Below are 27204 nucleotides of genomic sequence, written 5' to 3' on the forward strand. Positions count from 1 at the left end.
ATTACTCTGTCACATCCACAATGGCCGAAGCCAAGATTCAGCCGGATTCCGAGCTGCGGGCTAATATGACCAAGGGTACAGCCCCGCGCGAGCTACCCTGGTATAAAACAGATTTCGAGCAGGTGCCTGAGCCTTCCAAGACAATTTTGGAGAAGTATAGTAAGATTTCACCGGATCAGGTTCTACAGCATGTGAAAGACGTCGTTAGTGATGTACCCTTTCTTGCCTACCATTGAGTCTTGACACGAGCTAATATGTCTTTTCGTACATTCATGTTAGAGAGAACGCGCTTTTGAAGTCGTAAGTAAATATTTCCAGAGTTTATTTCTTGGAGAATACTATCAATTGGCCAATGCTAACTGCCTCAGTTTCCCTACCCTTGCATTGGTGAATTCCGATTTCTGGATATGAGTATATCCAATTCACGAGTCTACCCCGAAGTTTTGGAGCGATTGAAATCAGGCCAGAAATTGCTTGATGTAGGATGTGCTGTTGGTCAGGAATTGCGGAACATGGTATGTGCTAGCATAATATGTATATGCAAATACATACCATGGCGGTTCCAACTCCCATGATCTAATATTTTCCAGGTGTACAATGGTATCCCATCAGAAAATCTCTACGCCTCTGACCTCCACCAAAGCTTCTTTGACATAGGCTATGACCTTTTCCAAGATCGGGAAACTCTCAAATCCACATTCATTGCGTCGGACATCTTTGATGATGACTCTGCTCTCGTGAAAGACCTTTGTGGTAAAATGGATATCGTCAATGCGTCCTCGTTCTTCCACCTGTTCTCCTGGGACCAGCAGGTTGTCATTGCCAAGCGTATTATTAGCCTTCTTCATGCACAGCCTGGTTCTCTTATTATTGGGCGTCAAACTGGATGTCTTGATCCTATTTCGCCGCTTGCTAAGGAAAATTTGCCGAAACCTTATCGGCATAATGTGGAGACGTGGAAGATGCTTTGGGAGCAGGTGCAGGCGGAAACAGAGACGCAGTGGGAGGTTGGTGGGTGGTTAGAGGAATGGGGTGGGGCTAGTAGTTGGATGAAGGATTACCATGGAGATAAGGGGACTTGTAGGATTTGGTTTGTTGTGAGGAGGGTCTAGATGCGAGTTTCGTTTTGTTAAATTGGGCAGATTGTAGATCAATTGCGCTTATTCCGTATATGTGTGGCTTATTCGATTGAATTTAATGACTTGCATCTCGGTATGAATTTCATGTCTACTCGGCAACACTCCAAGTGCTTGCTTCAAAGGTTTGGTTACCACTTTCTAATAAACCCGAGTCATAGGGGACAGAGAGCCCGACGGGTACCTGACTTAGAGACTTCTGGGCCTGTGAGAACGCAGCAGAGTCCTGGTATAGCCATGGCGGGTTTGCTAGTGACATGATTTCATGATCGAAGATCGTCCATGAATCATCGGCACTAGGGCCCGGGAATGCCAATGCAGAGCTTGTATCCGGCGGGGTATGCATGGCCTGCATACTGAATTCTAGGCGCTGTGATAGAACGGTGTGTATGCTGACCGTAGATTGAGAACTTCGTTCAAGACTTTGAAGGTGTGATTGAATGAGGTGTAGGTCTAAAAGTGGTAAGAATGGAAATTTCATCAGGAGCATAGAGATGTATGTACCGTCTTGGTGTGTCATGCCATCCTCCACCCCACGAAGAAGCAAAATCGCAGCCCATGTAATCATCTTGGTTTTATTATCAGTAAGATTCAGAGGAGACGTTTGAGAAATAGGCTCACTATCAGATCCCAGTTGGACCAAATGCTGGCGTCGTCTTGACGTAGTCTTAATACTGCCCTAGCGGACACAAGTAGCTCATGTCTCTCGACGGGAGTGATGTTTGCTGAGCTGATATCAAATCCCCGGGCAGGGTGGTAGATGGACAACACATAAAGTTTGTGTAAGTGATATTGTAACAAGATCAAAATACCCTGTCGATCTGACGGAGATGGTTCTATCGTGCGAAGTTGTCAGCAAAAGATGAAAGTTAACGCATTGAGATCAGATACTTACGAGACGCGCCATTGTACCGAACAAGCCAGTCATCGAGCTTTCGAGCCCAGAGTCGAATGACTTCAGAATCCTGCTCTGTAAACGGACTTTGAACGGCTGTAATACAGTCAGAGACATCTGCATTTATTGCACACCATATTGTCGGTAAGCCTCTTCCGACAAAGTGGCTTAGACCATAGTGCATCATTTCGGCCAGGCCTTGAAATGCGTTTCCTTGGTAGCTGTCTAGACGCTGGATGCCAGGTATTGGTGGCTGGCGAGGAATGAGAGGGTAGGACATGTGGATTGACGCATGTTCGATATCTATGACCTGGGACTATCAGCATAGTCAAATGACATGATAGAGGCATCCTACTTGGAGACCAGAAAATAATCCACGCCAGTCTAGCGTTGAATCGTCCAGATCAGAGGGACAGTGGTCCAACCAGAGTCGGTAGCCCATTGCGATCCATAAGCCGGTCGTGTCAACATAAGCCTCGGAGCTTAGACTTGCCATGATCAAACCAAGGATATTGCAAAATGCTCTCCGTGTCTTGGTATCTAGTGATTCTTGTTTGTTCCTGGGAGTAAGACCTGGATTCAAGCCCGATGATGCCAGCTCAGCTATTGCACAGCAAGTCGCCATAAAGTAGCCCGATTCAAGGGATCCCATCTCGGAAGATGGGTGATTGAGAGCGGCAATGTAAAGAACAGAAGCGAGTAACAATGGTGTTGGGGAACTGAAAGCATCTCGGTCTTTCAAAAAATGAAGTAGTGGTAGATTATTGAGAAATCTGCACAACGATAAGTTCGTCAAATGCGGCCATTGAACCACAAAAATCGACTTACGAAGTCCAAAGACACTTAATGTTCGGTCGAGACCAGATGGCCTCATTCTGTGCTGGTCGAGTAATACATCTTAGATGAGCAATGGCTTCCATAGCCTTTTGTACGGGTATAGACTGGTCTTTTTTTTCTGGGGAGACTGAAGAAATAACACAGTCCTCTAGAACGTCTCGATCAATTCCCAAGGCAGCTTCAATTCGATCCAGTCGATCCAGAATAGATTGCTGGTCACTCATTGAGGGACGGATCTGCTCTTGGTCAAATATATCATGGAATGCAGAGGCCTCAACAGAAAGTAAGTACAAATATTGACTGGTAGCTTGGAACATACATTGGCCCTAGGCTTGAATATACAAGCCGTTTTAGTATGTCGGCATCGACGACAAGGTGGAGCTCCGGTGACTTCGCATTTCATCTAAACTGATTGGCACTTGGTCATAGAGATATAAACCCGCATGGGATATACCTTTAGTCGCCGACAATGAACTGGCTGCATCGTTAATTTTGTATCTCATAGCTATGTCTGTCATGACTTACCACAAGCCTTTGTCGGCTTCGGACCTCGGATCATGTTGATCGGTTTGTTCATGGGGTTTGCGTCACCTTTGGAGAAGGATGAATGATTGAAGTCCGTGCTACTTCTTATCTGCGGGGGCTAAGCGGACCCGCTTATGTATTAGCCGCGGTTGGCTTATAACTTGACCCTACTCCATATCAGACTCTCAATGAAAGACTTGGGAAATCGATACTGATGTTTGATGTGCTACTTGCAAGTGGTCAGTATGTTACATGATGTTACAGAAATGTAGGATTCAATATAGAGTTGGCTTTACCTATGAATGGAGGAAACAATCTTGCAAATACCTGTAACTGTAGTAGTTTGGTATTTGACATTCTCAAATCCTTCCAAGATTGCCATCATATGTGACTACTTGAAGTCTTCATGCTGTTTTGCTAATCTTGAAATTGCAAGCACACATCATCGTTCTTAAAAGCGCACGTAAGGCTAATAGCAGAATCGTCAATTACCAGCGGCAAAGGTTTTTTAAATGACTGGACTCAGTGTATTCTTACGGTTCAGCTTGGTCGAAAGCCATACATAACTATAAGATCCCACTCTTGGTAAGCATTTTGATATACATGCTTGAGTCATGAGCATAAATATTGAATTGTGATGAAACGGAGACGTTAGTCAAATTTGTATTAGAAAGGGCGCATGTTTATTCCTCCAGAAATCAAGATTTGAAGATATTAACCTAAGCCACTACAGCGAAAATAATGTATCAGGTAGGCTAGGGTTGGTGAGTCAGGATGGCTTGAGAGCACATGTGCATGACCTCACCGGAGTATATTGGACATCGCTCAGCTGGAACAGCAGCTCATTCTCATCACTACGGAGTATAAATGAGGAACTTGGGGGGAAACCCTGGAAATTGAGCTCATCGTTATTGGTATGGATATCATCAATAGTATGTGATAGGTAAACCATAGTGTGGCTGGTCGTGCGGCTGGGTCGATGACTAAGGCTTCCCCCTCGTCGAGTTCTCTGCCGAAGGAGCCATTGACCTCCGCTTAAACAAGAAAGCACGGCGAATCACGACTCACTTGCCCCAGAGGTGCTGCTCTTGACTGGGCCCGCTTTGCCTCTGGGTTTTCTCCACGACTCACCATCATCTCCCCCGATTGAACCCGCACCTCCCCCTCCGAGTGTATCCACCCCGAAACCTGCACAATTTTTCGGCTTCATACCGGCCACGCGACCACTACGGACTCGTATCGAGCCCTCGTCGAATCCGCAAGTCTCCGTCGATACCGCGCATAATGTCGTCCACCACCATGGCGAAGAAAAACAAGGGGAAGAAAACCGCCGATCCTAGTGAGACTTCGAAACTACTGGCCGCCAAGATCTCGCAGTTGGAACAGGATGCTGTTGGTGAGAAGGAACAGGAAGCAGAGATTGGTGCGTGATACCAGAGTGCTCGCGGGAGTCTCGCGGCCTCCAACTTGAGAATTCGAGACCCGTCACTCGCATGCTGTTTCGTCTGGAGGCCGGACTTGGTCACTGACTTGGGATACATAGAGCGCGAAGTTAAGAAGGCGACCCGGGATCTGAACCAACTACTGAACACCATGGAATCGCCAATGACTCGCCTGGAAGCCGTTTCCAAGAAGTATACAGAGCTGCTAGCGGACATGAAAAAGTTGGACCGGGACTATGCTAAGAGCAAGAAACGCTCCGACCAACTACAGAAGGACCAAGAGAAAAGCAAATCCGAGTTTAGCAAGACTATCACCATGAAGGACAAGCTAGAGAAGCTCTGCCGAGAGTTGACCAAGGAAAACAAGAAAGTCAAGGTAGGAAAGACCTCTTAAGGCCGGTTTATTGCATGCACTAAACGGTTGCAGGACGAGAACAAGAAGCTCGACGATACAGAAAAGAAGGCCCGCTTGATTGTCAATGAACGACTGGACTCTTTGCTCTACGACATTCAAGATGTCATGGCTGCCAAGGGGAATCCTCGGAATGAGAAAGTGGATGTGGACTTGGATGATGCGTACGCCTGCCCCCACCCAGGCACCCAGGTGCAGTGTCTGTAGTTGAAGCTTTGCTAATGTGCGAAATTTAGCCTCCGTGTAAAGCTCAAGACCATTAGTGAGCAATTCGATACGCGCGAACTTCATTACAAGGGTCTTCTCCGCAGCAAGGACTCAGAGATCCAGAGCCTGACCGCCAAGTTCGAGGAGCAGCGCCGATCTGCCGACAACGAGTCTGTCCGTGGTCGAGCTCTGAGTGCCCAAGTCTCTACCTTCTCCCATACAGAAGCAGAACTTCGCAGTCAGCTGAACATCTACGTGGAGAAGTTCAAGCAGGTACGGGAGCCCTCGTTGTCCTTTCTGCTTTTCATTTAATTAACAGCGAACAGGTCGAGGATACTTTGAACAACAGCAATGAGCTTTTCCTGACTTTCCGGAAGGAAATGGAAGAGATGTCGAAAAAGACCAAGCGTTTGGAAAAGGAGAACCACACCCTCAACCGGAAGCACGAACAGACCAACCGCAACATTCTTGAAATGGCCGAAGAGCGTACCCGGAATCAGGAGGAACTCGAGCGATGGCGACGCAAGTGTCAGCATCTTGAGGCTCTGTGCCGTCGTATGCAGGCCCAAGGTCGCGGCGAAGGCATAGCCGAAGGCGATGATCACTTGGAAAATGATGACGAAGGCACAGAGAGCGAGTATGATGATGATTACGAAGATGATGAAGACTTGAGCGATGAAGGAGAGGCTGAGCAAGATCATACTGTTTCGCATCCCGCCGAACGGCCTGTCTTTGGTCCACCTCCGCCTCCCAGTCTTCTCGAGGCCCGAGCTTCTAAGAATGCCGTTGTGAACGGTTGCCATTGATTGAACTGTTGCTTTGTTTCCTTTCAAGACGTTCATGTTACCGATGTCTTTGATTTTGTCATATTAAATCAGTCAAAGAATATCCACTTGTACAACCACACAAATTTGATCCATCTATAGCTTACTAGACTGTCCGCCAGTGATATACGAATTGCCCGTCTTAAGAACATCCACGGCCTGCTGAACCATTTCCTTCACAATCACACCAGCCGGTTTGATCTCTTTAACGCCTGCTGAGACATCTCCCATCAAGAAAGGCATATCGACGTCCTTCTCATTTTCCAAATCATGCATCATGGGCACAATACCCTTGGCAGTCAACTCCGCAATATCAGCAGGCCGACTCTCCCACTCCTTAACATAGTCATTTGGCAACATACGTAACGGCCGCCCGGAAACAACCAGCGTCCGTTTCGTCTCTCCATACTGAGCCCCAACAACAGCCTCCTTATGCAACCGACTGGCACCACTCTCCTCCGACGCCACAAAGCGAGTCCCAACCCACACCCCCGACGCACCAAGCATCAACGACGCCGCAAGACTGCGCCCATCATTAACACCACCCGCCGCAACAACCTGCGCCGGCAACCCTGTCAAAGGACTCTTATACCTCTTCGCAACATCCACAACAGCAGGAATCAGCACTGAGAACGGAATGTCCCCGGTATGCCCACCCCCCTCACCACCTTGCGCACAGACAATATCAACTCCACGCTGGAGCGCCTTCTCCGCATGCTTCGGCGCCCCGACCATATTCATAATAAGTATCCCAGCCTCATGGAGCCGCTTAATAGTCCTCTCGGGAGGTACGCCCACAGCCGAGACGAAGAGTTTCGCACCGTGCGAGATCGCCACTTCGATCAGTTCGTCCAGTTTACCGTGCGTGTAGTCATGATTTGTCGCGCGCGCGCCTCCGCCTACCTGTGGTAGGGCGAGATCTACACCGAATGGGAGTGATGGGTCGCGGAGTAGCGATTTGAGCTCCGTTAGCATCTCCGATAGTTGCTCTGGGGTGTAGCCTAGTCCGCCTACTGTGCCGAGACCTCCTGCGTTTGAGACTGCGGCGGCAAGGGGAGCGCCTGAGGCGCGGGCCATACCAGCTAGGAGAACTGGGTGTTGGATTTTGAGAAGGGAGCAAAGGGGCGTGTGGAGAGACATCTTGGCGATGTTGCAGTAGACACGATAAGGAGTAGATAGGTGAGATTTGGCAAGCCCGTGGATGTTTCAATGGTAATGAATTAATTGAGATTGATATCACTGTATCTTGTCGATGCTTCCAATATTGTATAGTACGGGTGTTCGGGGTATCTATACCTTTGATGTTCGATGTAGAATGCGGGGAAGCTGTGCCTGGACGGACCGAGGTATTTTGGTAAGCTTATGAATGTAACACTTTATACAAGTATTAGCCACATGATTTGTTGATCATCGATTTAAACTTGCATATTATTCCAAGATCAATGTCTGTCCTATGCCGATACCATACAGCCGACTCGACTTCTCCTGATCGAGGTGTTGAGTAGGTACACATACCAAATAGGTACCTGTGAATTACAACCGCTAGTTCTCTTTTCTGATTGCCTCTACTTCCTTTTTTCCCCTCTGTAAAAGTCTACAAAGAAAATCTCAATGGATTACAGTCTCACATCTGAGGCCAACCATATTTTGATACATGTCTCAGGTACATCAGTCAACGGCTTGGAATACCGTCCAGGGCTCCCTGGAAAGATAGTGATAATGGGGCGTACACTACTGTCGGAAAGATAGGTAAATAATATGATCGAGTTCTAGAGGAGTTGAAGAGGATTTAGGAAGACTAAAGCTGATGATGCGGCAATCTGGTGAGTCGTGACAAGCTCCAAAGGCACTCTGCCACCCTCTACTCCGTACTCTATGTTCATGAGATGAACACAGTCAGGTTTCAAATATTTGAGTACATCTGAATTCAATACATGGTAATAATTTAATAAATATATCGATTTCCACCGAACTAAGGTAAAGGCGCGATGCCCAAAGCGGCAATGTAATTGGACGCGCTAGATCGCGTGGGGTTCGCGTCAGTGTTTCCGCACTTTAACTCTTCCACTTCGCATCAAGGTCAAGAGATCTTGGATCCCCAAAATGACTCCGGGTGACGATTTTGGCTTTTTACGACCTCCTGGGTATGGATATAATACTCTGCTTAATTCTATTAAAGGAATTTCACCACCAAATTGAGCCTGGCTGACTGTGTTCTGTTTGGCTAGCAATGAGGAATACGAAGAGACCTACCGCACCCCGTCAAACTACAAACCCCTCGACACATTCAAGCTCCCATCCGGACCTTCTCGACACTATAAGCAGCAGTATGGCGACATGTACTTTTTGCGTCTCGCTGGGCTGAAGCCTGCGGTGGAGAAAATTGCGACGGAGGCATGGGAGGGCATCAGTGTATGGCTATCCCTCGATCGGATCGTGTGCATATGTCACTGCAAGGATTGGCTGACAATTGATTTTCGCATACAATTAGATTGCAGGAGAGCGCGCACGACGCGTCGATCGAGTACTTGATGTTCGGCAGGGTGAGCTGTGCTGGGTGGCCGGCACAGTGTACATGGACATGCCATTGAAGCCCAATATTCTGGAAGACCTTACCAAACAGGTATGCTTGGATTACTTGAATCCTGTAGATTTATCTGACCGGCGTCTAGAACTTTACCTCCGCACCACCTCCACGCCCTACTTATGTCGATCCAACCAACCCAGCACTGACGCAGACTACGCTAGAGGATGCATCAGGCCGTGTTCGTTTGGCTGGTGACTTTCTTTCATCCGTCCACCTTACTACCGGTACTGTCATTGCGGCATTAGGGACAGAAAACGTTGACGGAGATTTCGAGGTCATCGACATCAAAGTCCCAGAGTTGCCTCCACAGCCACCGAGATGGGGAAATGACGAATCAAAACATACTGGCAAAGAAGCAGCTGCGAAGGAGTCTGGCAAGATTGCATTTGTCAGTGGGCTAGGGATCACAGGGACTTCGAGTGATTCTCTTGCATTGGAGTTGCTCACAGAGTATCTTCTTGGCTACACAGGGTTCTCTGGAAATGGGGACAATAGCCCTTCATCGGGTGCTGCAAAGATCACACGACTCATCATCGCGGGTAATTCCCTCGGAGCTAGCGTGATAACTGATACATCGGCTGGTAAACCTGTGCCAAAAAAATACGGTTATGATGCTTCAGCATATAATGCTGCACCCATCACACAGCTGGACAACTTCTTGTCAGAACTTCTGCCAAGTATCCCTGTCACCCTGATGCCGGGTGAGGCAGATCCGGCAAACTTTTCCCTTCCTCAACAAGGCATTCATCGCACCATGTTCCCAAAGTCCAGAGTTTACGCTGCTCCTCCACCATCTGGTGAGGAGAAGCCAGAAGCTGGTTGGTTTGACAGTGTCACCAATCCATGGGAGGGCGAAGTGGAAGGCTGGCGTCTGTGGGGAAGCAGCGGCCAGAATGTTGATGATGTTCTGCGATATCTCGACTTTTCTGGTGAAGATGGAGACACAGACAAAGACTCGGACGACTCAGGGGCTCGCATGCAGGTTATGGAAGCAATGCTCCGGTGGAGGATTGGTGTTCCCACAGCTCCTGACACACTCTGTACGTTAATGCCTCTCCACTTACAGGATACCACATGCTAACAACGTTCCAGGGTCTTATCCTTTCCAAGAATCCGATCCGTTTATTATCGAATCCTGTCCGCATATCTTTTTCACCGGCAATCAACCACGTTTCAAGACCGCCGTTATTGACGGCGACATTCCCCTCCGCTTGGACGGAGGTGATACCGAAATGACAGACTCTGCTGGCGAGACACCTGTACCTCGAGTACGACTTCTATCTCTTCCACGGTTCAAGGAGACTGGGGAGCTCATTCTGGTTGATTCCGAGACTCTGGAGGTCGAAGTAATTCGGTTTGGTGTTTTTTCAGGACAGGAAGAAAAAAAATGAATCTATATCTATCCATAGCATACTAGAAATAGGCTAATGACATGAGACTACATTCTAATCTATCATGCATTGTTATCCACCATTCCATTGAAGTTGAAAGATGGTTTATTCTATACTATGGGCAGTCGAAGCCATCTAGCAGGTTGATCATGAACGAGGTGTATCCGTCACTTGAGATCTGAAGGTTTGTGGTCATACTTTAGGCTATGAGTATCTACTGGGATAGTTATGATGGGCTGAGAGGTGATGCTGTAGCTTATTATAACATATCTTCGCATTGATATAGATCACGTGACTGCGATGCCCTGGAAGGTCTGAACCATGAGGCAATCTGATATCAAAGACCATACCCAAATCGTTTCTCTAATAGCAAACACGTACTATCAAACGGTCCAAACGAGGGAAAAAGACATGTCTGCACACTTTTACTGAGATTGGATGTTACAAGTTGCCAAGCCCCACTCGACCAAAATCATATTGCGGAACCGCAACTTTCCAAAATTTCGTGCTTGACAACCAGACAAACATAGACTAATAGAACATTCCTCAAGTCCTTCACCAAATTTTTTTAATTGTCAGTGTACGGTTCTCCCAACCCAAAGACATCCGTATCGTCCCGATGTTGCTCAATGCCGAAACTGGTGCGTACTCAAGCCCCTCATCCAGAGACTTCCCCATCTTCCCAACCCGAAGACAGAAACATATATCCGTATCCCTGTCATTATATACACTACATACTGACAACATAAAATAGCCATCTCGACCTCTAAGGTCCTACTCGTCCCATACTCAACATGGCACGTACCCCGCTACCACGAATGGATGCAAGACGAGGTAAGATATCATCCAAAGTCCAGACCACACCCGAGACCAGATTACTAATACATACTAGGAAATCCAAGAAGCAACCGCCTCAGAACCATTAACTCTAGAAGAAGAATACTCCATGCAGCGCAGTTGGCGCCAAGATGCAGACAAGTTGACATTTATCACCTGTCGGCCAGTAACTCGTTTCCCCAATGAGAACAGCTCACAAATGAAGCTTTGTTCCGATGATGAGGCTCCAGGAAATATGATCGGAGATATAAACCTCTTCCTCCGCATTGAAGACGGTGAAGATGGAGACGCGCCTCCGCAGGTTGTTGGCGAGATTGAGCTGATGGTTGCCGAGAAAGCGAATCAGCGGAAAGGATTCGGGAAGGCTTCGCTGTTGGTATTCTTGCGGTATGTAGCGGAGAAACAGGCGGCTATTCTAGAGGAGTTTGTGAAGAGTGTTGAGGAGGGGGAGAGGGAGAAATTGGTGCAGGCTGCGGGTGGGGAGGCGTTGAGATTGCAGTGGCTGAGCGTTAAGATTGGACAGGAGAATTTGAGGAGTTTGGCATTGTTTGAGAGCTTGGGGTTTGTGAAGGTTTCTTCTGAGCCGAGTTTCTTTGGGGAGTTCGAATTGAGAAGGCTGGACTTGGGAGTTCAAGGGTTTGTGGAAGCGCTGGACGGTGCTGGGGTTGAGGGATATACCGAGTTAGACTATGAGAGGAAAGAATAAATGGAGAGGATATAGTTGGGAATATCCTATTTTTCATGGAATATATACAGAAAAACTGTCTACAAAATGGCACAGTAGCTTTCGAAAACAGCTTTACCTCTACACTCTTCCTTCTTGATTCTCATTCATACTTTCCAGTTGCATTATTGTTTTCCGTCATGTTCCTAGTATCTAAAGCAGTATAGTATCTGATTACATCCATTGCTAGGCATGTGATTCAAAATGCAATGCTCTCATCTGAGTCATAGGTATCGGCATTCATCTCTTTTCCAAGCTGCTCGAGGGCATATCTGTAGCCCTTGATCTTCTTTTTCAGATCAATTATGTTAAGCTCGTACCTCGTTTTCGTCTCACGAAGCGCAAAGAATCTAGAATTCTTCTTTTCGACGATTTGGTGAAGAAAAGTCGCGGAAAATCTCCCAAGCTTCATGCCCTTATCGATGAATGGCAGCCAGTCGTCCTGAAGCATTCGATCAATGTCTTCCGCTATTTGCTTCTCGATAATTGAATGGAGATCAGAGAATTCGTTGCCTTTCCAAGCCTCCTCCACAACATGCCCCCAGGATTCAGTGCCCTGCGAGCTCCAAGCCCAGGCTTTGAATTCTTCTTTCGCGTGCTCTTCGAGGGAGAGGATGTTATATTTATCGGCAGATGCATACACATGCAGGTTCAATAGGGCCCGACTCTCCTCATAGTCTTCCAAATCTGGTCTCGTGTCTTTATACCTCTGCCCATACAGATGCTGGACCATCATGTTTATCGCCTCGGGGTCGTCATCGGGTAGATTGATCTTTCCAGTCTTACCTTCCTGATATTAATTAGTTATCTTGGATAGGAAAATATCTCGCTATTCTCACAAGGAAGTTTGCGTTACACATAGCGGCCAGAACTTTAGACTGGGCACTTATGATCGCTCGATGAACTCGATGATGGTAGGCTCCACAAGTAATGGTAATATCCGAATGTTCATTGGAGGTCATTATTCGCTTCAATAGCGAGCGTAGATCGTCAGTATCGGACATTCCTACTGAGCTCGGAATACTAGGGGAATGAGTAAGATCGTGAGTGATGATGGTTGGGTTTCCTGCCATCCAGATGTGGGGCAAAGTAAGGTGTATAACGGCCGGTTTAAATATGTTCCGTCATTAACACCAAGAGTTTGTCGGTATAGGCCAATAGCTGATTTCGAAAACTACAGTACTGAATTCACCGAATAATTTGCACGATTCATTCTGATGGTGAAGATGTCCAAGGTGAACCACCATGTTTCGTCAGCCAGGCTATAGAGTCAACTCGTCTAGCTCGCATTGCAAAATGAAGAGGAGATTCACCGTTAGCATCCAAGGCAAATTTGGAAACATTCGAATTCCTCTCCAGAGAATTCAAAAAGATAGGCCCGTTAAACACAGCCGCATGCCACGACGTCGCAGATCTGGTAAGAGAGACAAGGGGTCGATCTAGATCGGGAAGAACAGTATTATGGATAGGCAATCCAACCCGAGCAAGTTGAACAGCTACATCTTTAGTAGCGAATGTGCAAAAATAATACTTATCCACCGAAGACAGACCATTCAGGGTCTTGCTCTCCAACCTGCCACTCTCATGAGGCCTCCAAAAATCAAGTAAGAATTCCAAGAACCACACATCTCCTCTCCACGCCGCAAAAGACAAAGGCGTCGGAGTAGCACTCATCTGAAACGCATTTGCCCGGATACACATCATCCTTTCCATCGATCCAACAGGCTCATTCCACGCAAATAGATACTCGAGTATGTCAACCGAACGAGCATAAACAGCAATGGCAACATAGCTCCACCCAAACAGATTGCATCCATAGCAGTCCATAGTCGGAAGTCGTCTGCAAATCCATTCGAAGCATTCAGGACAATTGTCCAGGATTGCGCCGGTAATCACATCTGGTTCATCACCCGGCCATCCGTGGATTGGAACAAGCATGTTTAACGGGGCTGTTCGTCCGCGCTGGGCATCGCGGTAAGGGCCTAGGAAGGCAGCCTCTAGTTCGTGTTGGAAGCATTTGTTGCTGTATAGGAACTTTCCTACCAGTGCTGCTGCTTTTTCTGTTGATCGAGCGATTTGGCGGACGCGACAGAGGTTGAGGTGTGTTAGGTACTCGGATTCTGTGAGAAGGGTATTCAGCAGTGTGGTCAGCTTATGGGAGGATGGTGAAGGTGACCCTTCAGTGTGTGAGGTGCTTGAGGTGGATGAGGGCTTTGGTGGAGAACTCGATGAAGGGGATGATAGATTTGTATTGTCGACAAGGCCGATTGGGTGCATCGCAATGGTGTCAGCTGGAGCAATTTGTTCTTGGTATGGAGCTTTCTCATTTTGAAGACCGATTTGGGTCTCATTGAGGTTCAACTCATTGAAACTGAGGATGATTTGGTCCATAGTGAGACTAGACTTGTCAGTGAATATCTATCTGCTCCAGAGATAGAAAGGAAGAGATGAGAAGGCCATCATGGGGTTATGTAAATGGTTCGATTGTTTGTTGGAAGTAATCTGCCAAACAATGAGCTTTATTGAACAGATCACTCAACGTAATTACTGTGACAATGAATGAAAGGCATGAGACAGCTGCACATAATACAGGGCCTCACATCAAATCAGACAAAGTCCTACAGATCCAATCTACTGTCATGGAACAGAAAGAAAGGGCGCATCAAGTTGAGGAATGCTTAGTATTCGGTGCCATAAAGATGAACAACGGGAGTTCTCGCAGAAAGCGCGCAAGAAACCCAGTAAAGATGTTTCAACTGTTTTTTTCATTGGTTTGTAGGGACTGAAGCTCCGACAAAAGCGATCCACGAGTGCGTCCGGAAAATGCGAGTTCGTTTGACCGGTGGATTATCACAGCGGTGTACAAACGCAAGGATGACGTCTTTTTCATTTCCACCACCCCCGTGCCGGCTCGCAGAGAGATTCAAGGCCATGCCATTCGTCCCTCCAACAGTTGGTCTTGCATGCATCGACAACCAATCGCGCCGCACTCCATGCCTCCTTTTATTCCATTGTCACTGGATTTACAGGGACTTCTTCTTGTCGCCGTTGGAGACGTCGACAACCTTGAGGGCTGTTGAGAAAGAACTTGTTAGTAGAGGTTCGATGTCGAATGTAGTCTGTGTTTCCATGTTTTGGTGCCTCCTTCAATTCCAGTAGATTTCCAACAGGCTGCCAAATAAAGTCACGGGTAGGGACGATCGGAAAATGTGGGGTTCGACGCACCAGGGGGCAGGCTCTGCTTGAGCTTGTCGGCCTTGTCGGAGTCCTTCAGGACAAGGGTGTACAGGAAGCGCTCGCAGCGGACCTTGAACTTGATCTGCTGGGACACACGGTTGCGCTTGATCCGGGCGGCTGTAGAAGGAATTCACGTTAGTCTTGGGTTTCCGGATTCTGGTCCTGGCTCCTCCCCGAGCGCGAAGGGCGAAACATACAGGAAGCGTCCTTGCGGCGGCAGATCTCAATGAACTGCTTGATATCGGAGACTTCGCGAGGCATGGTGACGGTTGATGCGGATTGGAGTTGCGTGGTGAGGAATCGCTGTCAAGATCGAGTTGTGTGGATCGGATTAGGGTTTTTGCTCCGTAAAGCCCTGGTACTCACGTGACTCCGTGGCGGGTGCTTGCATGTGGCTAATGGTTGTTGGCGACGGACAATGTTCCGATATCCCTTCGAGTAGCGCTCCTCCGTTAAATGGAGCAAATGGATTGGATAGATTCTGTCGGCCACCTGGAGGATTCCAACGAGGATTGGTCTGATCGTAATATCCCGGCCACCGTCGAAGATTGCTACTCTCGTGTCGCGAATGTCGCAAGGGCGTCGGGGTGGAAAAGGGGATTTAGACTCAGACCTTGGCTTTTCAAGTCATTGATATTGATAGACAGCCTTTTTTTGGTGACGTGAAAGCGGATTCGATATCTTTTCCAAAAATTATGCTGGTGGCTGTGTCAGTGCTGCAGATGAACAGGCAAATAATGTCCTCACCCTTGAATGACCGCACTTCCCATAGCAATGACGAAGGTAACGGCAGTAAAAGAAAACGACAGCTTCCATGCCGAAGCAGGGCTCACAGCAGCCAGGAAATGTACAAGAGAATCGGTGTCGACCGGTGGGGGACGGTATTAGATAGGAGATGTGAAGCTGTGCAACCGGACTAGGATTTGTGTTGAGGTTTTTGCCATTGGCCTACGATTATAGATACCATTGCAGCTTTCTTGGGGATCTGGCGATACCTGGAAGGCAGGTACCCTTACATACTAGTAATTGGTTGTAACGTAGATGGGAAGGCAGGAGCCGCATCGAGTCCACGGGTGGCGTTGAGTGGCGGTGCATCAAGTGGTCTACTTGTCCGAACTCTCTCCAGGCTACAACACATCCCCCTTTCACATTTTGATTTATGCCAGAGTATCTATTTCTTATCATTTCTAGACTTAATACTTGACAACTTCTCAGCCCTTTACCCATCGAGCAGGCCAAGATGCCTACTCCACTGGATCGCGCCATGAACTCCAAGGTACGGAGTACGCCACCCGAGCTACAGCCACATGAATTATAGCTAACAGAAGATCTCTAGAACTTATTTCTGGGTGAGCAAAGAAGAAGATTTTGCGGTCCAGCAAAATATCCTAACTTTCTATCGTGATCTAGGGTTTGCAGGCATGGTGACCGCCGTTGCAGCATACTCCATCTGGGGCACTGATGTTTTCCCAAGTGAAGCTGACCCAAAAGGAAGTAAGCAAAACACAAGCAAGAGAAACATTAAAATACATGCTGACGGAAAAGACCCTGAGGACTGGACTGCTGACGAAATGAGGAGGTGGCTTCGCGTTGTATGTTCAGATCCCCAGAACCCTCGATCATCACTAACTATCGCAGCGGGGGCTTTTGCCGGCCAATGAAGCGACTCGTGAGGAACTGTTGGAGCGAGTCAAAGCCAATCTGCGGATACCGCGTAGCTCCAAAGCACCGGTATCCCAGTCATAAGGGCAGAGTGGTGCTTCGGGCTTCGTCGTTTTCAATCCTTCAAATGTGTCCTCTCATGTGATTCCCCAATTGTTTCCAAATTGCATATGTTATCAACTCATTTCAACACAAGAATTCTTGTAAAGATTCTTTCCAAAGTGAATGCTCATGTAGATGGCGTAGTTGGTATGAGCTCACAGCTATCGCGATCCTAAGATGGGACCAAATCCGGGATAATTGCCCATAACCATGACTTTTTATAAAATGTTCGACACGTATCAGACTACGAGGCGGAAGTTTTGGCTCTGGACCAACCAGTCTCGCCGGCGCTTGCCCCGCTCGGTGGACAGATTGGGCACGAGGACAAAGGTCTCGCTGAAGCCACGCTGTGGCTGGTCACGGTTCTCTCCATACCGTACATGTCCGCTCACAATCACCAAGATGGACATGTCCTTGGTCGTCATTTGAGCGGCTGGCTTGACACCAGTGGGGGTAACAGTGGGATAAGCGCGGTTGATGATTTGGCAGTCGTATGATTGAGCTTCGTAGTGCGCGTGTGGCATTTGGTTGACGAAGATGTCCTGGACTGCAGCGCCGTCTGCCACAGTGTTGCCGTTGAAGAGGATTTTTGAGGGTACTGGCGCGTAGAATGAGGCGATGGATTCGCGGTTTGAGGAGAGGGCTTGGTAGAAGGTTTGGACGAGCTCGGTGGCAGCTAGTTGATATTGTCAATACAAGCAACATTGGTAGGGGTTGAGAGGCCTGAAATACCTTCAGTAGACACTTTCACCAGCTGGTCCTCGCTTGCTGAAGTCATTGCGGCGGGTCGGAAAGGTTTGGATGAGAGATGTTCAGAAATGGCAGATATATTTGATATAGCAAAGGCACCAGGTATTCTGTATGTAAAGATAAAGACGTGGAACCAAGTATGTTCCTCACGGCTCGTATATCGGAGGTTGAATGGTGTGGAAGATAAATGGTGAATCAAAGAAAAATGACGGGCGGAGCTTGGACCACCTCCGGATCGTGATGCGGAATAACATGCATGCAATGCGACACTTATTTTCTCCTCTGCAATGCTTGCCCCAATGGCTTCCACAAGAGCACCATTCCGTGCTCTTTCCAGGGCAAATATTCTCCTGAATTCCAGACGGTCCTGGACTTGCTCTGCTTGCAAATATGGAAGTCCTAGGACTTTTCGTGGATTGGCGACAACTCCAACTCCGACTCCAACTCCGGGGAACTTCAAGAAGCCATACTATGTGACCACACCCATTTTCTACGTTAATGCTGGTGAGTATATTGTATTACTGTTAAATATTCTATGTTGACCATTTTCTCTCCAATAGCACCCCATGTCGGCCATTTCTACACCATGGTCATCGGCGATATCTTGAAACGATGGCAGGTCCTACTAGGAAACACCGATGCTCAGTTCTTGACCGGAACCGATGAGCATGGAATGAAGGTACTTGGGATATATACAAGTGGATAAATTATTGACTGACAATCGTGTCAGATCCAGCAAGCTGCCCTTGAAGCGGGGATGGACACCCAGGCATTTTGTGACATGAACTGCCGAACCTTTGAGGTATCTACTTGATAACCTTATCCTTTCTGGATAGATGTCTAACTGCATTTGACAGGCTCTGGCTAAGGCCGCTAACCTTGATAACGACCATTTCATCCGAACGACTGACCCGGCGCATCGCGATGCTGTACAATATTTCTGGGTAGGCAGGTTCGCTCACAGACAAAGATGCAACTAACCCAATCTAGGAAATGCTTCAACACCGAGGCTATATCTACACTTCCAAGCACGAGGGATGGTACTCTGTCAGCGATGAGACTTTTTACCCGCAGACACAGGTACAAAACTCCCTGGATCCAGCAACGGGAAGAAAGAGAATGGTAAGTTGGCCGCCCGCCCAAACCACTTATGCCTGCTCACATTTACTAGGTTTCAATTGAGACAGGTAAGGAAGTAGAATGGTCCTCAGAAACCAACTACCATTTCCGCCTCTCCGCATTCCAGGATCGCCTACTTGAGCTTTACAAGAGACCAGACTCCTTCATCACGCCATCAAAGTATGCAACGGCCATCATTCAGTCGGTTGAGTCTGGCCTGCAAGACCTCTCAATTTCACGACCAGCAGAGCGACTCACCTGGGGAATTCCGGTTCCCGGTGACAAGTCGCAAACAATCTATGTCTGGCTGGATGCGCTTGTCAACTACCTCACCAGGGCAGGATACCCTTTCCCTCCTGGGCAAGAAAATACGTCAATATGGCCAGCTAATGTTCACGTTGTCGGAAAGGATATTGTTCGGTAAGTACAGGGCAGTGGTATGCGACCCTTATTCATTACTGATATTTCATAGTTTCCATTGCGTCTACTGGCCCGCCTTCCTCATGGCATTGGATCTCCCTGTACCCCGGAACGTTCTTGTACATGGACATTGGACAATGAACCGCGAAAAGATGTCAAAATCCACGGGCAATGTGGTGAATCCATTCTTCGCCATCGAACGGTTTGGGGTGGATAGCATGCGGTTTTTCCTGGCCTACCAAGGCGGTCTTGCCGACGATGCCGATTATGATAATTCCTACATTATCCGTGATTATAAGAAACTCCTTCAAGGAGGTATTGGCAACCTGGCATCGCGCACTATTGGGTGCGCCAAAGGAAAACTGCACTCCTACATCCAGGACGCCACCTCTAATAAACTTCCGACTCCAACTGCAGCAGATGTGGAACACCAGACCATGTTGGTCTCGACACCACCCAAGGTTGCAGAGCATATGAAGGGTCTTAACCCGCGCGCCGCCCTGCAGGAAATCATGAGCATCATTGAGAAGGTATGAACAAGTACTGATACCCCCGTCGGACGATAACTAACATGATTTCTATCAGACCAATAAGTATTTCCATGCGACAGAACCGTGGAAGAACCCCAATCCCCAATGGGCTCTTTATAATGTAGCAGAATCGCTTCGCATCTCTGGCATCTTGCTACAGCCGTTCATGCCTGCCAAATCATTGGAACTTCTGGAACTCCTCCGGGTCGATACATCCAATCCTGCCAAAATGGGCTTCTCGGCCGCGGTCTATGGATCAGATTCTGAATACGGCGAGGGTGCCAAGAAGGGTCACCTTTTCCCTCCCCTCCTCACCGAGGAATAATCCTGGTGCATGTTTCATCCCTCGATGAATGGGCCAGAGCTGTGGGCGCGACACCCCATCATGTACGACTATGTATAGCATTCAAATACTACATGTAATGATATTCCTTTCATACTAGAAGACCCTATTATCTGGCTACATGATACTAGAAAAGAGCGATCAATAGGTACTTGACTCGAAGCCATATGTCAAATAGGAGTTATCAAAATGATCTTGAAAATTAGGATAGGCACCGTGTTATACAATAGCATTACAATGCAGACTACTCCAAATTACCACCTAGCCCTCCTCTCTCGCTCATACTCACTCTCGTTGTACTCATCCCATTCATCCTGCATACTGTCCACAGAGCGACGAGCAGCTGTGTCTTGGCTATCGACACGCTTACCATAAAACTGGACATAACCATGACAATTGATCAACCCTCGGATCCTACCGTCACCCAGGAACTGTATCCAGCCTTGGTTTTGAGATCCAAAACTCATTTCCCCTTCACCATGCTCGCGGCCCCGCCATCCAAAAGGAATCTGCTCGTAAGATGACTTCTTAGGCCGGGATGTGAGCGTGCACAGAATGCCCGAAAACATGCCGAAGTCGTACGCGCCCCAAATCGATCCACTGCCCAGTGCTAGTAGTAGTGATAATTGATCTTGTGAAACTCCGTCCCACTGATCGAGGTCGCTGGATCGGATTCTGTATTCTCCGTTGATTATACCCAGGGGTCGAAGGGTCGGTTTATCTACCTCGGAATCGAAATTCGAATCATATTCAGAGTTCAGAGAGTCATGGGAATAGCTGCTGTCCTCTCGATTGGTTGTTTCGTCAAGTGCCATCATCTCGTCGTGTTGGGGGCTGTTTCTTTCGTCCTAAATGTTTCCTCAGCGTATGAGCTTGCGGTAATAGCATGAGTAGTGTTTACCCGTCCGTAGATGGAATCGTAAGGTGGAGGTTCTTGAGGGAGTAAGGGACGGGCGGTACCGGCATATGGATAGAATGCTCTTGATCTAAGCGCCGTTTGTTTCGTCCGCGGTGGCCGTGTAGGTTCTGGTTCGGGTACGGTAGGCTGTGATCTACCTGTAGCGCTTGAGCCCCCTCGTGAACCCCCTTGTCCTCGTGTAGCGGATTGTTTCCGCGCAGGAGGTTTGGTGGCCGCTGCCACTTCCTCTTCATAGGATCTAGCTTTGGCAGTAGAGCCGCCTCGTTTAGCGGTTTGTTTGGTAGCTTGCTTCTTGGCTGGCGTTTTGGAAGCAGCACCAGTGGCATCCTCCTCTCTCTTCCTCTTTGCGGCGGCGCTCGTTGAAGTAGTTGTGGGGGTCGTTGTCGCTGATGCAATTTTTGCAGGAGCAGCCTTCGTGTTAGCCTTTGCAGAAGCTTTTGGGGCGGTCTTTGGGGCAGCCTTGGGTGCGGATTTGGGCTTCTCAGCTGTGGCCGGCTTCTGTGTCGCAAGTGCCGCTGATCGTGACTGCTTATCTTTTTTCTTCCAATCCGTCTTTAAGTCCGTTTCAACCTTGAGGATTTCTTTCGGCACAGCAAGAGAGTCGCCTCGCAAAGCATTTAGAAGTCTGTTCTTTGCAACAGCCTTATTCTTTGATGGGGCAAGTCCATAGTGAAGAAGCTGTGCTTCATACCAGTGGCCCACATGGTCAGTTTTATTTGTTTTCGCAGATGTATCAAAAACAGCCTTGAGCTCAGCAGTTGTTGCCCGCCGATGGAGATGATGACCAGATGATTCAACGTCAAAGCTATCTACATTGAATGAAAATTGGCCGTTAGTGGTGGGCGCAGTGGGCGCCATCCTTGCGATCTTTGGGTGGAAGATTGATATGGATAAGCTGAGATTGAAGACTCAGGAGTCAGTGGTGCCCCGCGTAAATGTGATGGATCACAATTGAGCTTGGTATCACCAAGTCCCACCGAATTGCGTCACTGTCGTGTCGTTCAACTGAATACCATCAATTCACAAGAAAAATTGCGCCAAAAGCCAAAAGCTTGGTTTCATTGTCAGGTAGGATGACTTGGTGCCTTAAACCGTCTACATGGCAAGCTTGTGTCCAGCAGATACGACTTTATATTAACCGCGACAAAAGAGCTTTCTTATCTGTATACATCACATTCTATGGTCAAGGCCTGTTTGTCAGTATGAGTAGACAAAGACTATGTCTTTATGCAGTTGACCAAGGACAAATCATAATTAGCATGTTCATAGCAACAATCATTTTTGCATCTGAAATCAAACAGTAACATCTAACATCTTAACCCTATAGTCCCAATAATTCTTCCGAATAGGATCATACTTCATCAACAAATCCAACATCTCAACAGCCCCTCCCTTTCTCTCCCCATCAGCAGCATAAACATCCGCCAACCACTCCAAAGCATGAGAACTCTTGACAACATCCCCAACAATAAATTTCTTAGCAAAATCTTCCCACTCCTCCAGCTTCCTCCCCGACGCAAACAAAACACCCCTAGCATACCACCACGGACTCCGATTCTCCGGCGCTCGCACAATAGCCTGCTGCGCATACAACAACTCCCCATCAACCATATCCTCATCAACAACAGCCAAAACGCCCTTCTGAGCCGGCGTAATCGACATAACACCCGCATTCGCCATCCCGGCGTCATGCTCGTCATCGCTACGAGGTCCAAATCGTAATGTGTACCGGTGGTTCCAAGCAGAGTTGTTGCGCACATCGGCTTTGAGAAGGACATTGATGTCTTCAATTTCGCGTGGGTGGTCCCATAGCTTGAAGTGGCGGACGAGCCAGTGGCGGTAAGTCCATACGTGATAGTTTTTACTGTCTTGGGCGAGCATTTCCATTAGGAAGTCTAGTTCCTTTGGCGGGAGAGTGGGGAAATGTTGGCGGGAAGACATGAGTACTTGGCGATGGTGCCTGATGATGTCAATTTCTGGCTCTTCTTTGAAGGAGTTGAGGCAATTTACCAGATTTGATAGTTTTTCAAGTACTTCAGAGCTACTAGGTTCAGCCATGCAACTTCTTCTTCGATGCTCTTATCCAGCGCGAAGATAATTTTGCAGCGGTAGAGCCTGGATGTGTTGGCATTCGTTGCATTACATAGAACACAAAGAAAAGAAAGGGTTGGATATTCATGCTCTTACCAAACAGTGTAATGCGCGGGATTCATCGAAATAACATCCTTAGTCAATTCCAATGCCCGATCGGACATCTCGTTCGCGGCCATCACGGCCCGCAGGTAAGATGTTGCCTCGAGGTACTCGGTAGGGTAGGCAATGGATGCCAAGGGCATGGCATCGACGTCTTCACCCTCATTCAGAGGGATTGGTGTCACAGAGGCCCATACTGGGTCATTGGCGTATTTACCGTTCATTTTGAGAGATGGGGTTGGCTATCAAATCTGATGCGGGGGAATTCAAGATGAATGATTGCGCTTGGCGCTGGGTTCTCACAAAGCCGGGACAAAATGGAGTCAGACGAAATGATTCTCCCTGGATATTCTGCTTGGTGTTTGTATTGGAGGAATCAGGCCTTTTATGCGATGTTGTGGTCATTCATTGCGAGTTGAGGTGCTCCTGGTGGGGCAGTCGATTCTCTGGTTTGATTGGTTGCCTGAGGCTTGAACAAAGAGAACAATATTAAGATGTTTCTATTGTTCTCTCTGAATTGCATACATGAGACTAATTCAATTCATACTAAGAGTTCCATCACATCCATGGTCACCTGATATGACCTTCGTACCTCCAGGCCTATTACCCTTCAAATGTTGGATCAATGAGGGACTTGGGTCAATATAATCTAATCCATGTACATTGATCTCTTACCCAAAAGTCTCCCCACCATTCTCCAAATATTCAACCTCATCCTCCGTAGATACCCTCCCAAGCGCCTCATTCCGATGCGGATATCTCCCAAACCGCTCAACTATAACCAAATGCCTCTTCTCATAATCCAAAGTATTCGCCAACCACGCCCTCAAAGAATCCTTGTTCTGAACCAATACATCAAAACAATCCCTCTCATCCTCCCCTAAAGCCCTACTATCCATCTCCAGAAACTCCTCCACATCCCTAGCCGTCTCCTCATGCACCTTCACCGCCCGGTGGTGTACATTCACATCCTCAGAGTGCATAAGCGGCAAATGGAACCAGAACCGGTAAGAAAGTCTATACCGCACGGGACTCCGAGTAGGGATCCCAAGCTCAATGGCTTTCAAGGCAATTTCCGAAGCAAGGGGATCAAAGCGCGTGAATACTTGCTTAGACTCCCGGCCTCGGTAGCAGTTTCTTGGGACTTGGTCTAGAAGAATTAAGAGGCTGAGCCAGGTTAGTGGGTTGGTTGTGTCTACTGCTGAGAGGATCTCTTTGGCCGTGGCGTTGGATGTGAGAATTGTTTCGAGGGCTGGTTGGAATTGGGCGCTTGGTTTCGTGGTTTAGTGGTGTTGTATATCATATATGTGGGGTGTAAGATGGCTTACATGCAGGCCTTGTCGAAATCGGAGTCGGTTGTGAACCAGCGTTTCATTTCGCTTTGGCCTGGGAGGATTAGGGAGTTTTTGTCGCTGAGGTGGTCGAACCAGAATGTTCGGATGTCCTCGAGGAGAGCTGAGGTGAGTGTTTCTTTGAGCTCTGTTGGGGTGGTCGCTAGTTTGGGTTGCGTTGTGTAAAGTTTTCTTGGTAGATGTATATCTGCTGGTATTTTTGATCTGCTAATTGCAGGTCTTTGGCTAAATTTGGAAGCCACATGCAGTAGTCTAGTCTTCGGCAGCAAGGCAGGTCTCAGGGTTTCCCGGGTCAACAGACTTAGTCTGGAGGCACCGAACTACGTGAGGCTTAGTTCTGTGGTAAAGTACTTTTGATAAAGGATACATACCTTGCGTGCGAGCGCCATAGAGGACATGATATTATAGGTATTGTCTGATCTAGTCGTGGTGCATTTACGATAAAAGGTCTGCTTTAGTCAGCTTTGGGATCCACTTGCAGATGTCTGATTATGGCCACGGAGGGAAACAAGGGATTGCATTAACTTTTCTACTTGGGCATCAATACTGTCATAAGTGAAATTGATTCGAGGATTGCTAGTGGATATCTCAAGCTGCCCATAATTAACCAGCAGACCCAATGCGCCAACAACATGCTCATGCGAAGACAAGGGGATTGCGAGTCTTGCCTCTAATAACTCGAGATTCAATAAAAACATAGATCAAATAGAATACCCTAGATAGCGTGGACTTCTGGAAATATTATTCCAAATAGCCTTGAAGTCATGCTATATCTCAGGCTCAAGGTAAAGATTGGGTGTAAATGGATATCGGGAAACAATGTGTACAGAGAATGGGACAAGAACGGGACAAGAATGGAACAAGAATGAGAAATCGTATCGGGACTGGTAAGCGAGGGGGCGGGGAAGGAAATAAGAGGTTATTAGACGCCCATAGTGTGGAGATGTGATCGAAGTCAGAGATTAGGGAAGTGGGTGGAGGTCAATCAAACAGCTCGTTTCCAGAATTTCCAGCCTTCGCGCTTTTCATGGAATCCAACACCCACGAGTCGCTCAATTCCGACGTGGCCTTCAGCCTCTTCGAACTTCTGCTGGTCGATCTCTTCACCGCCCTCTTCGTCGGTGCCATTGCGCAGGACCGCTGGATAGAGGACACCCACGCCGTCGCCGCCCAGAGTTGTCTCGTATTTGTTAAAATTTTCCATGGCAAGCTTCTTCACAAGCTCTTGGACAGCTTCGGGATCTGCGTCGGGACGGATAAGGGTCATAGTGCAACCACCGCCACCGGCACCAGTCAACTTGGTCCAGCCAATGTTGGCAGATTCAACTAGTTCACAAACCCGCTCTAGACGAGGGTGAGAGACGCCCAGAGAAACAAGCAGGCCATGGTTAATGCGAATCAGAGTTCCAAAGTGAGCCATGGTGTCAGCGGAGTCGGCCTCGAACTCGGGGCGCTCAATCAATTCGCGCGCAGAACATGTCACTTGATCAATAGCGTTGAGAATAGATTCGGACACGACAGGGTGGGCTTTTCTCAGGGCAGCGACCTTTGCCACCTCGGTGACAGTGGAGCGGGTCTGTTGTGTATCGACTATGAGGAGTGGTAATTCAGGGAAGGTGGGAAGTGAAATGACCTCGGGAGGCTTCTCGTAATCGGTGCGCTTGAAGTAAACAGCCTTGCCGCCTGCGGAGACTGTGTTGTCCACTCCACTGGGATTTCCATGGTGGCACAGTTCACCCACAAACGCCCAGCGATTAATTCGTTCAATTTGTGTCTCAGCCTCGTCCGGAGGCTGATCGGGGTGGGGGCCGGAAAGGGTTCGAATCTGGAGCAAGAGGGCCGAACTCAAACAGACGCATACACTGGCACTGCTGCCCAGCCCGGCGCCGGTGGGGATGGTGGAGCGGAGGGTGTAGATGGCGCCTGGGCTTTGAGGGGAACCGAGGGAGAGAAAGAGGTAGAGGAATGCGGTGGCGGAGCGAACGTGGATCTTACGCTGCTCCTCGGGGAGACCTTCAGAGACATCCTCGAGATGGGGATCGAGCGATTGTACGAGTTCGTCGTCGAGGGAGGTGACTAAGCTGTAATAGAACTTCTTCTTATCGGCGCGGTGGAAAACATCCCAGGGAAGGGAATCAATATCCCAGGTGTGTTTTAATCCCAAGTCCCGGAAGTTCAAAGTAATTGTTCGCTGTGATTTGGAGAGTGTGGTGACGAGGAGGTAGGATCGGAGGGAAATGGCCGCAGCTAGAGCGGCCTTGCCGTGAACGACAGCATGTTCGCCGTACATAATGACTTTTCCAGGCGCTGAGACCATAAAGGTCGGCGCCATCGGGGATGAAGCCTTGCGAGACATGCCTGGGCGTCGCGTTTTGGTTTTGTTTCCGTTTGCTTGAGGGGATTCGGTAGAGGAACCGCTGTCGGAGAGGTCTGAGTCGAGATTGCCGTTGCCGTTACCGTTCACGGGAGGGTAGAGTAGTCCGTTCTGTATGTCATCGGGCAGGAAATGGGCAACTGGGCGACGTGGGGTATTTGAAGCCCTGATGCTGCCATTCAATTGCGCCTGGCTGATTGTTGACATGGCCAGGATTGAAATTGAAATTCAGGGGGTGTTTATATAATTGCGGTGGAGGGTCGAGGAGCAAGGGGGAGGGGAAAGAGTTGAAAGTATACAGACAATCGATTAGGAAATCCTTGGCATGAATTCTGGAACTTGGGGATAAATGGAGCCTAAACAATGGCAAAAGAAAGGGTCAGAAA

The 27204-nt window shown here is 48.2% G+C and overlaps 17 protein-coding genes across 17 annotated transcripts; 6 read left to right on the forward strand and 11 right to left on the reverse strand.

Annotated features, from left to right (window-relative positions):
* Window positions 1-20: 20 nt before the first annotated feature.
* On the forward strand, window positions 21-1112 carry N7520_001461 (uncharacterized protein; the record flags this gene model as incomplete). The annotated part of the gene is made up of 3 exons (XM_057135396.1): window positions 21-203; window positions 369-515; window positions 591-1112. 3 exons carry the CDS (start codon window positions 21-23, stop codon window positions 1110-1112), a joined length of 852 nt encoding a protein of 283 aa, XP_057001332.1.
* Window positions 1113-1227: 115 nt separating this feature from the next.
* N7520_001462 (fungal specific transcription factor domain-containing protein) lies at window positions 1228-3185 on the reverse strand (the record flags this gene model as incomplete). Its single annotated transcript, XM_057135397.1, has 6 exons — window positions 1228-1589; window positions 1641-1704; window positions 1758-1972; window positions 2032-2341; window positions 2387-2804; window positions 2860-3185. The coding sequence occupies 6 exons, from the start codon at window positions 3183-3185 to the stop codon at window positions 1228-1230; spliced, it is 1695 nt and encodes a 564-aa protein (XP_057001333.1).
* A 33-nt stretch (window positions 3186-3218) lies between these two features.
* Window positions 3219-3427, reverse strand: N7520_001463 (uncharacterized protein; the record flags this gene model as incomplete). The annotated part of the gene is made up of 2 exons (XM_057135398.1): window positions 3219-3373; window positions 3394-3427. 2 exons carry the CDS (start codon window positions 3425-3427, stop codon window positions 3219-3221), a joined length of 189 nt encoding a protein of 62 aa, XP_057001334.1.
* Window positions 3428-4677: 1250 nt separating this feature from the next.
* N7520_001464 (taxilin) lies at window positions 4678-6260 on the forward strand (the record flags this gene model as incomplete). The annotated part of the gene is made up of 5 exons (XM_057135399.1): window positions 4678-4816; window positions 4937-5211; window positions 5263-5411; window positions 5484-5727; window positions 5781-6260. The coding sequence occupies 5 exons, from the start codon at window positions 4678-4680 to the stop codon at window positions 6258-6260; spliced, it is 1287 nt and encodes a 428-aa protein (XP_057001335.1).
* Window positions 6261-6374: 114 nt separating this feature from the next.
* On the reverse strand, window positions 6375-7418 carry N7520_001465 (NAD(P)H-dependent flavin oxidoreductase; the record flags this gene model as incomplete). The annotated part of the gene is made up of 1 exon (XM_057135400.1): window positions 6375-7418. One exon carries the CDS (start codon window positions 7416-7418, stop codon window positions 6375-6377), a length of 1044 nt encoding a protein of 347 aa, XP_057001336.1.
* Window positions 7419-8381: 963 nt separating this feature from the next.
* N7520_001466 (DNA-directed DNA polymerase delta subunit POL31) lies at window positions 8382-10256 on the forward strand (the record flags this gene model as incomplete). The annotated part of the gene is made up of 5 exons (XM_057135401.1): window positions 8382-8422; window positions 8507-8690; window positions 8770-8901; window positions 8951-9905; window positions 9958-10256. The coding sequence occupies 5 exons, from the start codon at window positions 8382-8384 to the stop codon at window positions 10254-10256; spliced, it is 1611 nt and encodes a 536-aa protein (XP_057001337.1).
* A 619-nt stretch (window positions 10257-10875) lies between these two features.
* Window positions 10876-11799, forward strand: N7520_001467 (uncharacterized protein; the record flags this gene model as incomplete). The annotated part of the gene is made up of 3 exons (XM_057135402.1): window positions 10876-10897; window positions 11011-11090; window positions 11149-11799. The coding sequence occupies 3 exons, from the start codon at window positions 10876-10878 to the stop codon at window positions 11797-11799; spliced, it is 753 nt and encodes a 250-aa protein (XP_057001338.1).
* A 217-nt stretch (window positions 11800-12016) lies between these two features.
* Window positions 12017-12553, reverse strand: N7520_001468 (BTB/POZ domain protein; the record flags this gene model as incomplete). The annotated part of the gene is made up of 1 exon (XM_057135403.1): window positions 12017-12553. One exon carries the CDS (start codon window positions 12551-12553, stop codon window positions 12017-12019), a length of 537 nt encoding a protein of 178 aa, XP_057001339.1.
* A 473-nt stretch (window positions 12554-13026) lies between these two features.
* On the reverse strand, window positions 13027-14208 carry N7520_001469 (uncharacterized protein; the record flags this gene model as incomplete). The annotated part of the gene is made up of 1 exon (XM_057135404.1): window positions 13027-14208. One exon carries the CDS (start codon window positions 14206-14208, stop codon window positions 13027-13029), a length of 1182 nt encoding a protein of 393 aa, XP_057001340.1.
* Window positions 14209-14840: 632 nt separating this feature from the next.
* N7520_001470 (60S ribosomal protein eL38) lies at window positions 14841-15315 on the reverse strand (the record flags this gene model as incomplete). The annotated part of the gene is made up of 3 exons (XM_057135405.1): window positions 14841-14890; window positions 15043-15171; window positions 15252-15315. 3 exons carry the CDS (start codon window positions 15313-15315, stop codon window positions 14841-14843), a joined length of 243 nt encoding a protein of 80 aa, XP_057001341.1.
* A 979-nt stretch (window positions 15316-16294) lies between these two features.
* On the forward strand, window positions 16295-16800 carry N7520_001471 (Ish1 domain-containing protein; the record flags this gene model as incomplete). Its single annotated transcript, XM_057135406.1, has 3 exons — window positions 16295-16337; window positions 16465-16646; window positions 16693-16800. 3 exons carry the CDS (start codon window positions 16295-16297, stop codon window positions 16798-16800), a joined length of 333 nt encoding a protein of 110 aa, XP_057001342.1.
* Window positions 16801-17057: 257 nt separating this feature from the next.
* N7520_001472 (putative nuclear transport factor 2 domain protein) lies at window positions 17058-17596 on the reverse strand (the record flags this gene model as incomplete). Its single annotated transcript, XM_057135407.1, has 2 exons — window positions 17058-17494; window positions 17551-17596. 2 exons carry the CDS (start codon window positions 17594-17596, stop codon window positions 17058-17060), a joined length of 483 nt encoding a protein of 160 aa, XP_057001343.1.
* Window positions 17597-17867: 271 nt separating this feature from the next.
* On the forward strand, window positions 17868-19962 carry N7520_001473 (methionine--tRNA ligase MSM1; the record flags this gene model as incomplete). Its single annotated transcript, XM_057135408.1, has 8 exons — window positions 17868-18072; window positions 18129-18247; window positions 18299-18370; window positions 18426-18512; window positions 18559-18690; window positions 18740-19107; window positions 19160-19637; window positions 19693-19962. The coding sequence occupies 8 exons, from the start codon at window positions 17868-17870 to the stop codon at window positions 19960-19962; spliced, it is 1731 nt and encodes a 576-aa protein (XP_057001344.1).
* An 832-nt stretch (window positions 19963-20794) lies between these two features.
* N7520_001474 (uncharacterized protein) lies at window positions 20795-21757 on the reverse strand (the record flags this gene model as incomplete). The annotated part of the gene is made up of 1 exon (XM_057135409.1): window positions 20795-21757. One exon carries the CDS (start codon window positions 21755-21757, stop codon window positions 20795-20797), a length of 963 nt encoding a protein of 320 aa, XP_057001345.1.
* A 435-nt stretch (window positions 21758-22192) lies between these two features.
* ramB (bifunctional protein farnesyltransferase/protein geranylgeranyltransferase) lies at window positions 22193-23316 on the reverse strand (the record flags this gene model as incomplete). The annotated part of the gene is made up of 3 exons (XM_057135410.1): window positions 22193-22859; window positions 22910-23014; window positions 23087-23316. The coding sequence occupies 3 exons, from the start codon at window positions 23314-23316 to the stop codon at window positions 22193-22195; spliced, it is 1002 nt and encodes a 333-aa protein (XP_057001346.1).
* Window positions 23317-23763: 447 nt separating this feature from the next.
* N7520_001476 (DUF924 family protein) lies at window positions 23764-24842 on the reverse strand (the record flags this gene model as incomplete). Its single annotated transcript, XM_057135411.1, has 3 exons — window positions 23764-24361; window positions 24421-24764; window positions 24816-24842. 3 exons carry the CDS (start codon window positions 24840-24842, stop codon window positions 23764-23766), a joined length of 969 nt encoding a protein of 322 aa, XP_057001347.1.
* Window positions 24843-25429: 587 nt separating this feature from the next.
* On the reverse strand, window positions 25430-27025 carry erg12 (mevalonate kinase; the record flags this gene model as incomplete). The annotated part of the gene is made up of 1 exon (XM_057135412.1): window positions 25430-27025. One exon carries the CDS (start codon window positions 27023-27025, stop codon window positions 25430-25432), a length of 1596 nt encoding a protein of 531 aa, XP_057001348.1.
* Between the last annotated feature and the right edge of the window lie 179 nt (window positions 27026-27204).

Source organism: Penicillium odoratum (genome assembly GCF_028828045.1).
Source record: "Penicillium odoratum strain IBT 22623 chromosome Unknown utg000001l_segment0_segment0, whole genome shotgun sequence".
NCBI lineage: Eukaryota > Fungi > Ascomycota > Eurotiomycetes > Eurotiales > Aspergillaceae > Penicillium > Penicillium odoratum.